The 13,134-nt window shown below is 39.5% G+C and overlaps 1 protein-coding gene and 1 long non-coding RNA gene across 5 annotated transcripts in view; one reads left to right on the top strand and one right to left on the bottom strand.

The window, feature by feature from the left end:
- Cfap210 (cilia and flagella associated protein 210) overlaps window positions 1-13,134 on the top strand; it is a 32,535-nt gene that overhangs the window by 10,041 nt on the left and 9,360 nt on the right. For 2 of the 4 annotated variants that reach the window (XM_006972394.4, XM_076569608.1), the window contains exons 5-7: window positions 1,446-1,602; window positions 3,406-3,545; window positions 7,067-7,259. In XM_006972394.4, the coding sequence (XP_006972456.1) occupies window positions 1,446-1,602; window positions 3,406-3,545; window positions 7,067-7,259 (490 nt within the window). The remainder of the gene's footprint in view (window positions 1-1,445; window positions 1,603-3,405; window positions 3,546-7,066; window positions 7,260-13,134) is intronic. The other 2 variants (XR_013050502.1, XM_076569609.1) reach the window with 1 other exon arrangement.
- Window positions 1,832-4,150, bottom strand: LOC121828673 (uncharacterized). Its single transcript, XR_006071148.2, has 3 exons — window positions 3,787-4,150; window positions 3,579-3,694; window positions 1,832-3,096 (listed from the first exon to the last, which is right to left on the bottom strand). It is a non-coding gene; the product is annotated as an uncharacterized LOC121828673 (long non-coding RNA).

Below are 13,134 nucleotides of genomic sequence, written 5' to 3'. Positions count from 1 at the left end.
CCAGAACTGACTACATCATAAGATTTCTTTTGGTATTGGTGATGGTAAATCTCAACTCTTAACTTGATCAGATTAAAAAAAAAAACAAACAAACACAAAACACCACTGTATTTATTTATATGTATGTGTGTTTGTGTGTATAAGCCACACAGTATGTTCCTACAAAGGCCAGAAGAGGGCATCAGAAGCCATAGTTATGTGGAATTACATGGGGTTGTGTTCCCGACACAGGCCGAGCTCTTGACCAATGAGCCCATCTCTCCAGTCCTAAAGCTGCAACTTTTTGTGTTTTGTTGTTTTACCCTAAACTTTAAAAAATTTTAAACATTTTTTTTTGCAAAATTGGATATTTTTTCTAATATTCTTTAGATCTTTGTTGTAGACTTGTGAATCTGCCTCTTCAATGTGATTAGTAAACATAAAAATATTACAAAATCAGCCAGTACAGTTTTGAAAACTTAATTTTTTAGGGCCATCATTAACCTGGTGTGGCAAGGGCCAGCACAATCCTTAGTTTCTTTAGTTCCTCCTGAAGAGAAGGCTCTGACTGCCACGCTGCTTTCTTTTGTGTCTGTGTGGAATTTCTTGGTCTGCTTCCCTCTGTTGTGCCTTGTGACCTAGCAGAAGGGAGTTTTCCTCTCTTGTTGCAAAAAGACTCCAGGAGTCTTTTGCTTGATGGCGCGCATATGAAGGAAGGGCCTTATTCTTCAGCGGTCTGTTTAGATTGCTGCCTTACCCTGAGCCACCTGGTTAGAATGAAAACCACTTGTCACACTAATGCATGGGCTTTCAATGAGTGAGTAGATCTGTGGGACGTGAGCTGTCTCTGTGCTCAGGGGTGCCTGCCCACTGAGGGAGCCCAGGGATCCAGACTCTGCTCTGTACTGCGCTGATGGGAGCGCCTGGTTTGCTGGTGATGGGTTGGGAAGTGAATTGAAGAGGTGGTGCTGGAGCGAGACCTTCCAGATCAGGGCTGTGCTGTTAGGCCGACCTTCAGATATCCCTGAAGAACTCACGCAGGAGCCCTGCAAGTCAGTGCGCATTTGGAGCTTACCACTCAGAAGGCATTAGTAGCCAGCCAGCAAGGAGCTAGGGGAGGGATAGCAGCCTGAGCGCAGGTTGGGTACACTCTATTGCTCTTTCTATCACACCGACCTCTCAAGAGGCTTCTGCACTGGAGCCCACGAGCTTTCCCATTCCTTACTCAGCTGACTCCCTGTCTAAAGACAAGGAGCACTTGAGTCTGCTGTCAGGCTTCTTGCAGAGTGGGTTTGGAGCCAGGCAATCTGGCGGTCCTGGGTTGTCCCGGTTGTCTTCGTCACTGCCGTTTCCTGTCTTTTTTTCCAGAAGAAAACTCGATACCCTATCACCCCAGGTTAGAACCTGCTGCTTCTCTCTAAAATATGTCTGCTTTGCTCTCACTTACACTTACGTTTTTGCTTTAGAATAAAGGAACGTGAGAAGGAAGAAGAAAAAAGGAAAATAAATGAAGAAAAAGATGCCGAGGAGATAAAGCGTCAGAATTTGCTGTATGAAATAGAAATGAAAAAAAGACTAAGCAAGAAACAGAAGGAGATCGATGAAAGCAGGAAACTGTTCTTGGTAAGTTGAAAATGCCTCAGTGGAGCGGTTACACAGTCAGATGCCTGACAAACGCCAGGGGAGGAAACAAGTATCCAGCAAGCTGTGTTCCTGTGAACCCCTCCTTGGAGTGATCCTGTTCAGTGTGGTTTTGTGCAGATGGAATTCCATGCAGGAGAGAAAAAGAATACGTTTTCTATTTAAAATTAATTTTCTTAAAAGCTGTGAGGAATGAATGGGGGTGATTTATGAATGATGTGATGTCTTATGGATGTAATTTATTTGATTTCATGGTTTTTAAAATATTATTTTTTAACATTTAAAAAATCTTATTTTTAACTTATGTGTGTGGGTGTTTTGCCTGCTTGTGTGTCTGTGCACCACATCTGTGTTGTGTCTGCAGAGGCCAGAAGACGGTGTTGGATCCACTGGAACAGGAGGTACAGGTGGTCGTGAGCCACGCACCATGTGGGTCCTCTGTAAGAGCAGCCAGTGCTTTTAACCACTGAGCCATCTCCAGCCCCAAGGTTTCTTTTAATTTTTAAGTAATACACGTACAAAGTCAAAACATTAAAACACCTGGAGTCCAATGTTACCAGGTTTATTTAACGTTTTCTTCTGCTGCTAACAGGTGTTATGTACTATTTTACTTTGTTATTTGTATTACATTTACTGTATGTGTGTTTGTCTGTATGGGCATGTGCAGAGCACAGAGGGCAACTTTGGGGAGTCAGTTCTCTCCTTCTATCACGAGACCCCAGCACTCAGGACCGTGAGGCTCAGGCAGCCTGCCTCCTTGAGCCGTCTTGCTAACCCCTGTATTTAGTTTTTATATTAGGCTCCAAATGGTATCAATCTGATTTATTAGTGTCAGCCATTGTCTGCCTCTTTGTCCTGGTTGTGGAGGATTTGGCTCTCATCCTTTGTAATGCATTTCTCAGCTCCTACTCAAGAGTCAGCACACTTAAGTCGTTATCAGGATTGTGTAAATATTTGCCTCTGCAGATCCAAGCTGTACACCATGGTGGCTCCAGTTCTTACATTCTGTGAATGTTCTTTTTCATTTGAAGACAAGGTCTCCCTAGGCAACCCTCATTGGCCTCAAATCTATAACTCTCCTGCTTAGCCCTCCCTCTATCACACAGATCACAGGTGTGCATCACTGTGCCCACTGTTACAAATCCTTACTTCTACCTTGATTTTCATTTGTTTAGTGACTACATTTTTGATCTTTTTAAAATTTCATTTTGATAACTTAGGATTTTTCCATATATTCAATGAATTTTGCCCAGTGAATATTGATGCTAATTTTCAGTATTCAACTGAACAATGAGCACTTACCTATGTTGTTTTTCTTAGAGCCTCCTCCATGCCCTCTCCTTTAGGACTGCCTGTTCCCTAGGCCTGCCTGCTGCCTGGCTGTCGTCCTGGGGCTTCCCTTGCCATTCTGACTCTGATGTCTCCCTGTTTCTGGTTCACTTTCCATCTTGCTGAAGAATATCCTTGAGCATCTTCCTAAGGAAGGGTGTTTGGGATGTCAGTGATTTGTTAAGCTATGTTCTAAACTTTCATGCCACTGATATTACAATTTACTCAACCATCTCTGCATTCTAGAATACTTATAGATTGTTTCCAATATTTTTGTGTTATTAATGTAAATAAACTTGATATAAAGTATGTGGACATAAACATTTATTCAGGCTTCTGATTATTTTGGGATAAATTTTCAGAAGAAAAATAATTATGTGAGAAACCATAACCATTTGGTTCTTGGTAGATATGTTGGAAGGCATTTTTGTGACAAACCATACTTCTTTCCTTAAGGACCATATGCATGACAAAAATATCATCCGAGCTGTAGAACAGCAGCAGCAAGAGGAGGAAGATGAAAAGATCAGAAAGTTTATCAAAGCCAAAAAACGTCTTATACAAATGAGGAAAGACAAGGAAGCTGAAACACACAGGTAGGATTTAAAAATACTTTTTGGATTTCTTACCTTATGACTATGAACGTTTTGCCCACACACGTGGATGTGTGTCTGTTGCTTCCTTGGAACTGAGGTTGTGGATTGTGGTGAGCCATCATGAGGGTGCTTGAAATGGAACCCAGGTCCTGTGCAAGAACAATAAGTGTTCTAAAGTGCTGAGCTGTTTGTCCAGCTCCACAGGTAGGAGTCTTACATAACATAATTGCTAAAGTGATACCTGAGATTGGTTTTCTTTGGAAAATGAAGTCTCAGGGATGACTGGGACATTTGGTGACATGAGAGTTTTAGTTTGGGGCATGAGAGTTAAGGTGAACCCATGGAATGTTCCAGAACTCTCTGTGGTAGATTGTTGAAAACACTGGTCTCCTCTAGGAGAAAGAATGCTGAGCTGAGGAGCCTAGTAGACATCGGTCTAATCATTGCCTTTTCTTATTGCTGTCGATGAACATCTGCAAAGAGACAGCTGAATGGAGGAAGAGTTCATGTTGGCTCACAATGTAGAGTATAAACAGCAGAAAGTCATGGTGGCCAGAGCTACTTGTGACTGTGGAGGCAGAAGCCTGAGGCTGTTTGTTCAGCTCTATGTGGACCAGAAAGCAGGGAGAAATGAATGCTGGTACTTCGGCTCAGTTCATTTTCTCTTTCCTTAATCCAAGACCCCAACCCATGGGATGGTGCTGTCCAGAATCAGGATGGGCTTCCCCTCTTAATTAATCCCCTCTGGAAATGCCATAACAGATATGCCCAAATGTGAGCCTCACCAGTGTCCTGGGTCTGTCTATATATGTCTATCTTTCTTTTTTATTGTTTTTGTTTGTTTGTTTGTTTTTTGATTTTTCAAGATAGCCCTGACTGTCCTGGAACTCACTCTGTAGACCAGGCTGGCCTTGAACTCACAGAGATCCACCTGCCTCTACCTAACAAGTGCTGAGATTAAAGGCCTGTGACACCATAGCCCAGAACTCTTAGATCTTTACTAAGTATCACATTCCTATTGAGGATTTTCAAGATCACCCAAATTAAAAATTGTATCTTCTAGAATAAAACCACAAAATAAAAAGTGAAAAATAAAGGAAAATTACACACTTTGTTATTTCCAATATTGTAAGACCACCTGATTCTTCAGCCAAAAGAGGAAAGTTTTATTTTGGCTCACAGATTTGGAGGCTTTAGTTCATAGGCAGTTGGTCTTGTTGCTTTTGGATCTACAGCAAAGTGGTATACCAGGAGGGGAGTGTGTCCGTCAGGAAACTGATGCCATTGTTGAGATGTGGTGAAGAAGGTGGAGCGTAATTGAAAGAAGTATGTTACTGCAGACATGCCCTGGGGCTATATCTTTTGGTAACCTTTTCTTTTTCTGTTTTTTAATTTTTAAATTTTGGTTTATTCGTTTTATTTTACGTGTGAGTGTTTTGCCTGCATACATGTCTGTTTACCACATATGTGCTTGGTGCTGGCAGAGGTCAGAAAAGGGTGTTGGCTCCCCTGGAACTGGAGTCAGGGGTGGTCGTGAGCCTCCATATGGATGCTGGGAGTCCAACCTGGGCCCTCTGGAAAAGCAAAAGTGCTCTCAACTGATGAGCTGTCTCCACACACACTGCTGCTTGCTCTTTATACTTCTTCCTGTCTACCATTTTTCTGTCCTGTTCTGCCATTTTATTCCCTCCAGGATGAACTACCACCTGAAAACATGAGCTGAAATATCTAATACCTCCTTTTAAGTTTCCTAAATTAGGCACTTTGTTATAGCACTGAGGAGACTTATACAAGGGTAGAGATCTTTGCCGTTTTCATTGTGAAGTCCTCAGTACCTAGAGTAGTGTCTGTAAATAGTAAACTGTTCCGTCTGTAAATGTGCTTAGAACAGTGTTTTGAAATGTTAACTGAACCGTCGTCACCTTTTCCACCAGGTCTTCTGCATGGCTCTCTCTCATTCGCATGGCCTATACCACCATCTGCCCTATGTGTTTGCATAAATGTCTCTTTTCCACTTTAGACTCTACTTTCTTTGCCTGTTCACAGTATCTTTTTCACAATTTCTCATACAAAACTTCATCAACTCACTCAATAAATTAGTGAACTTGTCATAACTAATTAAAATATTTCTGTTTAGTCTCCTTCCCTCATTCTTTTAATAAAATGTGCTTGTTGTGTATGATGTCCCAGACACATACTTGGCCCTGGACCAGAAAGAATTCATCCAGCCCCTGACCTCAGAAACTTCACAATGTGTAGGACAGGGACATACAAACAGATGAAATCAACACGTCTATGATTTGGTTCTGGATGGGATGTTGTGGTAGTATGAATTATTTAGTATTTTGGTAACATATAGTTATTTCCAAGGTTTTATTTAAAGAAAGGGTGTTTATAGTATAAATCTCAGTGTTAGGGCAAGCAGAATGGTCCAACAAAGTATTCTAGAATATGTTCTGGGCTGCACAAGCAGATCCTTGATGTACATATAAAAACTGCACATGATAGGGTAACTAACCCCAGTACTGCAGAGGTGGAAATAAGTGGGCCCTGAAGGATCACTAGCCAGCTGCCTAGCCAAGATGGTGAGCATTAGATTCAAAGAAGAGATCTGTCTCAGAAAACAAAAACAAACAACAACAACAAGTGGGCATGGTGATGTACGGCTGCAGTCCCCGCACTTGGGAAACAGAGGTGGGAAAATCTCTGTGAGTTTGAGGTCAGCCTGGTGTACACAGCAGTTCCAGGACAGCCAAGGCTACACAGAGAAACCCTGTCTCAAGAAATAAAAATGCTGGGCCCGGAGAGACGGCTCAATCGTTACAGCACTGGCTGCTCTTCCAGAGGTTCAGTTCCCAGCACCCACACGGTGGCTCACACCTTCTCCACTGGGATCTGATGCCCTCCTCTGGCATAAAGGTGTACGTGTAGATAGAGCACTCAGACACATAAAATAAACAAATCTTTAAAAAAGTAAAAATAAAAATGCTGAGAGCTGTAGAGGAAGACATTGCAATATCATCCTCTGGTCTCCACTTGCACCCACCCCTACACTCATACACTCATGACCACACGCATGCATACACCACACACATACACACAAGAAAAATATTTTCCTGTGTTATAGAGAATCTTAATGTCTTGCTTTTACACACGTATACATGTACATACATATGTGATTATATTGTACATATTGATCACTTGGAAAAGTTTAGAATATATGCTACTTTGTAGTTGTAAGATTAATTTTCTTATTTAGCTCAAGTATTAAAATTTCTAAAATATATGACAAATTAGTTTCCATTTGATATAATCATATATATAATATATGTGTGTATACACACACACACACACACACACACACACACACACACACACACATACACATATATATATGACCACAGACAACTTCTTTGTTTTGTAGATGACTATAAAATGCCTCCACTTCCCTAATGAAAGTATTTTAACTCCATTACAGAGCTGGTCAGGATGATTTGGCAAATGTGGTTGTTCTGTTATAGGCTAATGGAAGAACGGAGAGAAAGAATAAATAACTTCCTAAGTGAACTAATGAAAGAGAAACTTGACACTGAAGATTTGATTATTGCTAGAGACATTGCTGAAGCCGAGGCTGAACTGGAGAGAAGAGAAAAAGACAAACATGAGAAAACTCAAGCCCAGCTGAAAGCAATCGCAGACTATAGAGCCTCTGTGGTAAACCCTTCAGTTCCAGGGCGTAGAGTTGAGACTACCCTGCTGTGGCGGCTACCTCTTGCCTCTCTCTCAAAACTAACAGATTTGAAAAAGCAGTGTGCAAATTGTCTTCCTACATTCTTGAAACAAACACTTTTTTATTTATAAACTCTATTATATAAATTATATTATAAAAAACCCTTGCAAATAGAAAAATCCTACACTGAAATGAACTCGATGCAAAGTCCATACATCCTGATGAACATCTCTACAGTTAGGATGGCCCTTAGGAGAAGACGTGCAGCTTCACATTGGACTTGACACTTTGACTGTTGAGTTTATTTGTACGCTCTTATCCTCCACCACGGGCGAAAACTCCATGACAGAGTTAGAACTAAATGAACAATTGGAGCCTTTCGTGACTTCTCCTCATTACCCACACCCAGTCCTTCCTCATCTCCTAATGATTAGCTTTTCTTGTTCTCTTTCCTACATCGCACACATGTACATTTATTTACACATGTACATATATTATAGGCTAGGTTTGTATATAAGGGAGAACATGAAGGTTTTTTTCTTCTGCGATTGTGTGTTCTTACCTCAAGTATACACTCTAGGACCATCCAATTTCTTTCAAATATTCAGGTTACAGTTTTCTTTAGAATATATACAACGTATTTTCATTATCCATTCATCTGTTGATGGAAAACTAGGTTGATTCCTATTTTTTTGTTACAGTGAATAAAGCAGCTATAAACATGGGGGTTTGGTATTTCTGTGGTATGGTGTGGAGTTCTCTGGATATTTGCCCAAAAGTGAAATTGCTGGGGAAAATTGTAGTTCTGTTTCTAAATTTTTTGAGAATTTTTCCAAACAGATTCTCACAGTGGCTGTATTAATTTGCACCCTCACCAACAATAAATAAGGGTTCCGTTCTATCCACATCTTCTCCAACATTTGTTGTCAGATTTGTTGATGATAGCCATTCTGACTGGGGTGAGATAGTATCTTGAAGTCATTTTAATTTGCATTTCCCTGATAGCTATCGATATTGTACACCTTTTCAAACAGTAATGGCCATTCACGTTTTGTTTGTTTGTTTGTTTGTTTGTTTTCAAGACAGGGTTTCTCTGTGTAGCTTTGCGCCTTTCCTAGAACTCACTCTGTAGCCCAGGCTGGCCTTGAACTCAGAGATCCACCTGGCTCTGCCTCCCAAGCGCTGAGATTAAAGGCGTGTGCCACCACCGCCCGGCCACCATTCACATTTTTATATTTTTGGTTGTGAGCCTAGCCTTTAACGGCTGAGCCGTCTCTCCAGCCCCACCATTCACATGTTTATGTATAGGATCTGTTCAGGTCGTTTGCTTTTGTTGATTGGCAGTTGTGTTTCCCTAGTGTTTAATTTCCGCCATTTGTAAACTCTGGATGTCAGCCCTTTGTCTGAAGTTGGCTAGTGATGATTTTCTCCCATCTGGAGTCTGTCTGTGATCTCTCCTGATGGTTTCCTTTTGCTACACAACTCTTTTTATTTTCAGGGAGCCCCATCTGTGGATACTGGGCTTGGTTCCTGTGCTGTTATTGTTCTAGTCAAAAATGTCTGCCTATCTATCCCAGTATATTGAAGAGTATTCCCTCTGTTTTCTTCTGGAACGTTCAGTGTTTGGGGCTCTAAATTAAGGTCTTTGATCCATTTTGAGTAGATTTTTTTTTTTAATGTATACAGAGGAGGGTGCCAGATCTCATTACAGATGGTTGTGAGCTACCATGTGGTTGCTGGGAATTGAACTCAGGACCTCTGGAAGAGCAGTCAGTGCTCTTAACCTTTGAGCCATCTAGCCCCATTTTGAGTACATTTTTATACAAAGTGAAAGATAAGAGTCTCTTTCCTCTTCTGTAGGTAGAAATCTGGTTTTGCCAGCACCATTGGCTGACTAGGCTGCGTTTTTCCAATGTGTGTTATTGCCTCCTTTGTCAAAAACTAAGTGGGCACAGCTCTGCCACTCCATTTCCAGTTCCTCTCTTCCCTCCCTTTGATCTCCGTGTCTTTTGTGCCACCACCAGGCTTGGTCACTATAGCTCTCTAGTGTAATTGGAAGTCAGCTGTTGGACCATCTCCAGCAGGGTTCTTATTCCTTATAATCGCTTTATCTCTTCCTTAGCTTTTGTGGTTCCATATGAAAAAAAATGCTTATTTTGATTTTTTTAAACCTATGAAATATGACATTAGAATTTTGATAGATGTCATGTTAAATCTTTAAGTTTATTTTTGCAGTATAGCTTTTTTCACAGTATTTATTCTATCAATCCAAGAGCATAATAGAATGCCTTTCCATTGTCTAGTATCTTCTGTGATTTCCTTTTTCAATATCATGAAACGTTTGTTGTAGAGGTCTATCACTTCTTTAGCTAGATATATTCCTTAATACCTATTTTTAGGGTTATTTTGAATGGAATATAGTTCCCAGTTTCTTTCTCTGAGAGTACAATATGAAGGCTATTGTTTTCTTTACATTGATTTTGTACTCTGCAACTTTACTGTTTACTAGGTTCAAACATTTTCTAATAGACACAATAGGATCTTTTAAATAATCATGTCATCTGCTAATAGGGATAGTTTGACGTCTTCCTTTCTATTTTTATTCCCTTATGCTTTTGTCTTGTCTAATTGCTACAGCTAAGATTCCAAGCACTATAAGAAGTAAGAGAGGGGAGAATGTCTCGTTCCTGATTTTAGAGGAAATGCTTTCAGTTTGTCTCCATTTAGTATGTTGGCTATAGGTTTGTTGTATATAGCCTTTATTATTTTGAGGTATGTTCCTTCTATTCCTAAAGTCTCCAGGACTTTTGTCATGAAGGCATGCTGGAATTTTTCAAATGCCTTTTCAGCATCAATTGAAACAACTATGTAGTTTCTGTTCTTAAGTTTATTTACATGGTATACTATATTTATTGATTTACATATGTTGAACCAACCTTGCATTTCTGGGATGAAACCCATTTGGTTATTAGTATATAATCTTCTTAATGTGTTTCTGAATTTTGTTTGTAAGTATTTTGTTGAGAATTTTTGCATCTATATTCATCAAAGAAATTGGTCTTTAGTTCTCTCTCTCTCTTTTATAGTATCTTTACCTTGTTTCAGAATCAGAACAACATTGGCTTCACAGAATGAATTCGATAGTGTGCTTTCACTTTCTATTTTATGAAACAAGAATTGGTCTGAGATCATCATTGAAAGTCTGATAGAATCAGCAGTGAATCCATCTGTCGACTTTTCTTTGAGGGAGAGCTTTTAATAACAGCTTCAATCTCATTGTTGTAATTGGTCTATTTAAGTTATATCTTCAGGATTTAATTTTGGTATATGATATACATTTACAATTTCTGGATTATCCAGCTTTTCAGAGTATAAATTTTCACCTTCCTTCCTTCCTTCCTTCCTTCCTTCCTTCCTTCCTTCCTTCCTTCTTCCTATTTTCCTCCTTCCCTTTCTCCCTCCCTCACCCCTCCTCTCTTTTTCTTTCTTTCTTTTTGTTTTTTTTGTTGTTTTTTTTTAGACGGGTTTCTCTGTGGAGCCTGTCCTGGAACTTGCTCTGTAGCCCAGGCTGGCCTCAAACTTGCAGAGATCCACCTGCCTCTGCCTCCTGAGTGCTCGGTTTTAAGGCATGTGTCACCACTGCCTGGCTCATATTCATTTCTAATGATGTTCTGTATTTCATTGAAATCAGTTTGTAATGACACCCGTTGATCTCTAGTTTTATCAGTTTTCATCTTTTCCTTCTTTCTTTTTGTCAGATTAGTTAAACGTTTGTCAGTTTCTATAACTTTTTCAAGGAACCAACTGTTTGATTGCCTTTGTGTATTATTTACTAAATCTATATTTCAAGGAGCTGGAGAGATGGCTCAGTGGTTAACAGCACTGACTGCTCTTCCAGAGGATCCGGGTTCAATTCCTAGCACCCATATGGCAACTCACAACTGTCTATAATCCCAGTTCCAGGGGGGCTGACACCCATGGCAAAAACACTAATGCACATAAAATAAAAATAAATAAATTAGGGGCTGGAGAGATGGCTCAGAGGTTAAGAGCACTGACTGCTCTTCCAGAGGTCCTGAGTTCAATTCCCAGCAACCACATGGTGGCTCACAACCATCTGTAATGAGATCTGGCGCCCTCTTCTGTATACATAATAAATAAATAAATCTAATAAATAAATAAATAAGTAAATTAGAAAAATTTGTATTTCATTAGTTTATTTACTAATATTTATTAATTCTTGCCATCTACTGTGTTTGAGGCTGGCTACTTATTTGTCTTTTTTTAAGAACATGAGGTGCATCATTAAGTTATTTATTTGATAGCTCACAGATTTTTCAACATATAAGCACTTGTTGTTATAAATGTTCTTCTTATGACTCCTTTGCTGTCTCCACTCCAAGAGATTCTGATAGGATGTGTTTATCATTATAATTTATCTCTAGAAATTTAAATTCTCCTCTCTGACTTCTTAGATGACCAAAGTTTTTGTAGTTTCCATAGTTTCTCTTATTGTTTAGTTCTAGTTTTATCACATTATGGTATGTTAAGATACAAGGAATTGTCTCAGAATTTTTGCTTATGTTGAGACTTGGCTTATGTCCTCTGATGTGGTTGATTTGGGTGAAGGTCCCGTGTCTGCTGAAAAAAATGTGTATTCCTTTCTGTTAGATGGAATATTCTGTATATATCTATCTATTAAATCTAGTTCATCCATAGTATATTTTACCTTTGAAGCATCTTTATATGTTTTAAGTTTGGGAGAACTATCTAAGTATGAGAGTGGATTATTGAAATCCCCACTACTATTGTGTCAAGACCTATGTGGTCTTTTATGTTTTAAAGCTTGATATATGAGATTAGGGGTTCCAATATTTGATGCACAAAAGTTTACAATTGTTACCTCTTCTTGATGAATTGTTCCTTTTATGGAGTATCCTGTTTTAGCTCTTCTAACTAGTTTTGGTTTAAAGCTTACCTGGTCTGATATAAGGATGGCTATGCCTGCTTGTTTACATTTTGTTTGCTTGGTGATTTGTTTTCCATCTTTGATATTAAGCTTCACTGCATTTTTTCTAGCTTGGAGACAACATATAGTTCATTCTTGGTTTTTTGTTTGTTTGTTTAAATATTTATTTATTTATTTATTTATTTATTTATTTATTTATTTATTTATTTATTTATTATGTATACAGCGATCTACTTGCATGTTTGCCTGCATGCCAGAAGAGGGTGCCACATCTCACTACAGATGGTTGTGAGCCACCATGTGGGTACTGGGAATTGAACTCATGTCCTCTGAAAGAACAGCCAGTGTGCTCTTAACCACTGAGCCATCTCTCCAGCCCCTCATTCTTGCTTTTTTATCCAGTCCATTAATCTGAATATTTTTAGTGATGAGTTGAGGCCATTTACACTTAAGGATTTATCATAGAAAGGGCTTGTTATTTTGTGTAAATCTGCTATATGGTGTTCTATTCTGCTGGATTGTTGTGTTGGTGTCTTTCTTTCTCCTGTGTTAATTCTGAGGGTTTGCTGAGTTGCGGTATTGGACATGCTGATTCTTTCCCATGGTGTATCGTGGTCAGGTTTATCTGGGTCAGGCTCTCTCGTCTTTGTCCTGTGAGGTATTCTCTGCAGTGTGGCTTGCTTGTCGTGAGCTGCCTTCATTTCTATTTGTCTTCAAATACCTCTGTCTGGCTCTTGTCGTTGCTGATGAAGAGTCTGGAGATATTTCTGCCTTTGTGTGATTGATGTTCTTCTCATGCTGCCTTAGGAGTATGCCTTTACTTTGTGTTTTTGACTTCTTGACTATAACGTGTTGAGGAGTTTTTTCTCTGGTCATGTCTAAGTGGAGGT

Source organism: Peromyscus maniculatus, chromosome 4 (genome assembly GCF_049852395.1).
Source record: "Peromyscus maniculatus bairdii isolate BWxNUB_F1_BW_parent chromosome 4, HU_Pman_BW_mat_3.1, whole genome shotgun sequence".
NCBI lineage: Eukaryota > Metazoa > Chordata > Mammalia > Rodentia > Cricetidae > Peromyscus > Peromyscus maniculatus.
Note: the sequence above shows the minus strand (reverse complement) of the source record. Positions and strands in the feature narration are given on the sequence as shown.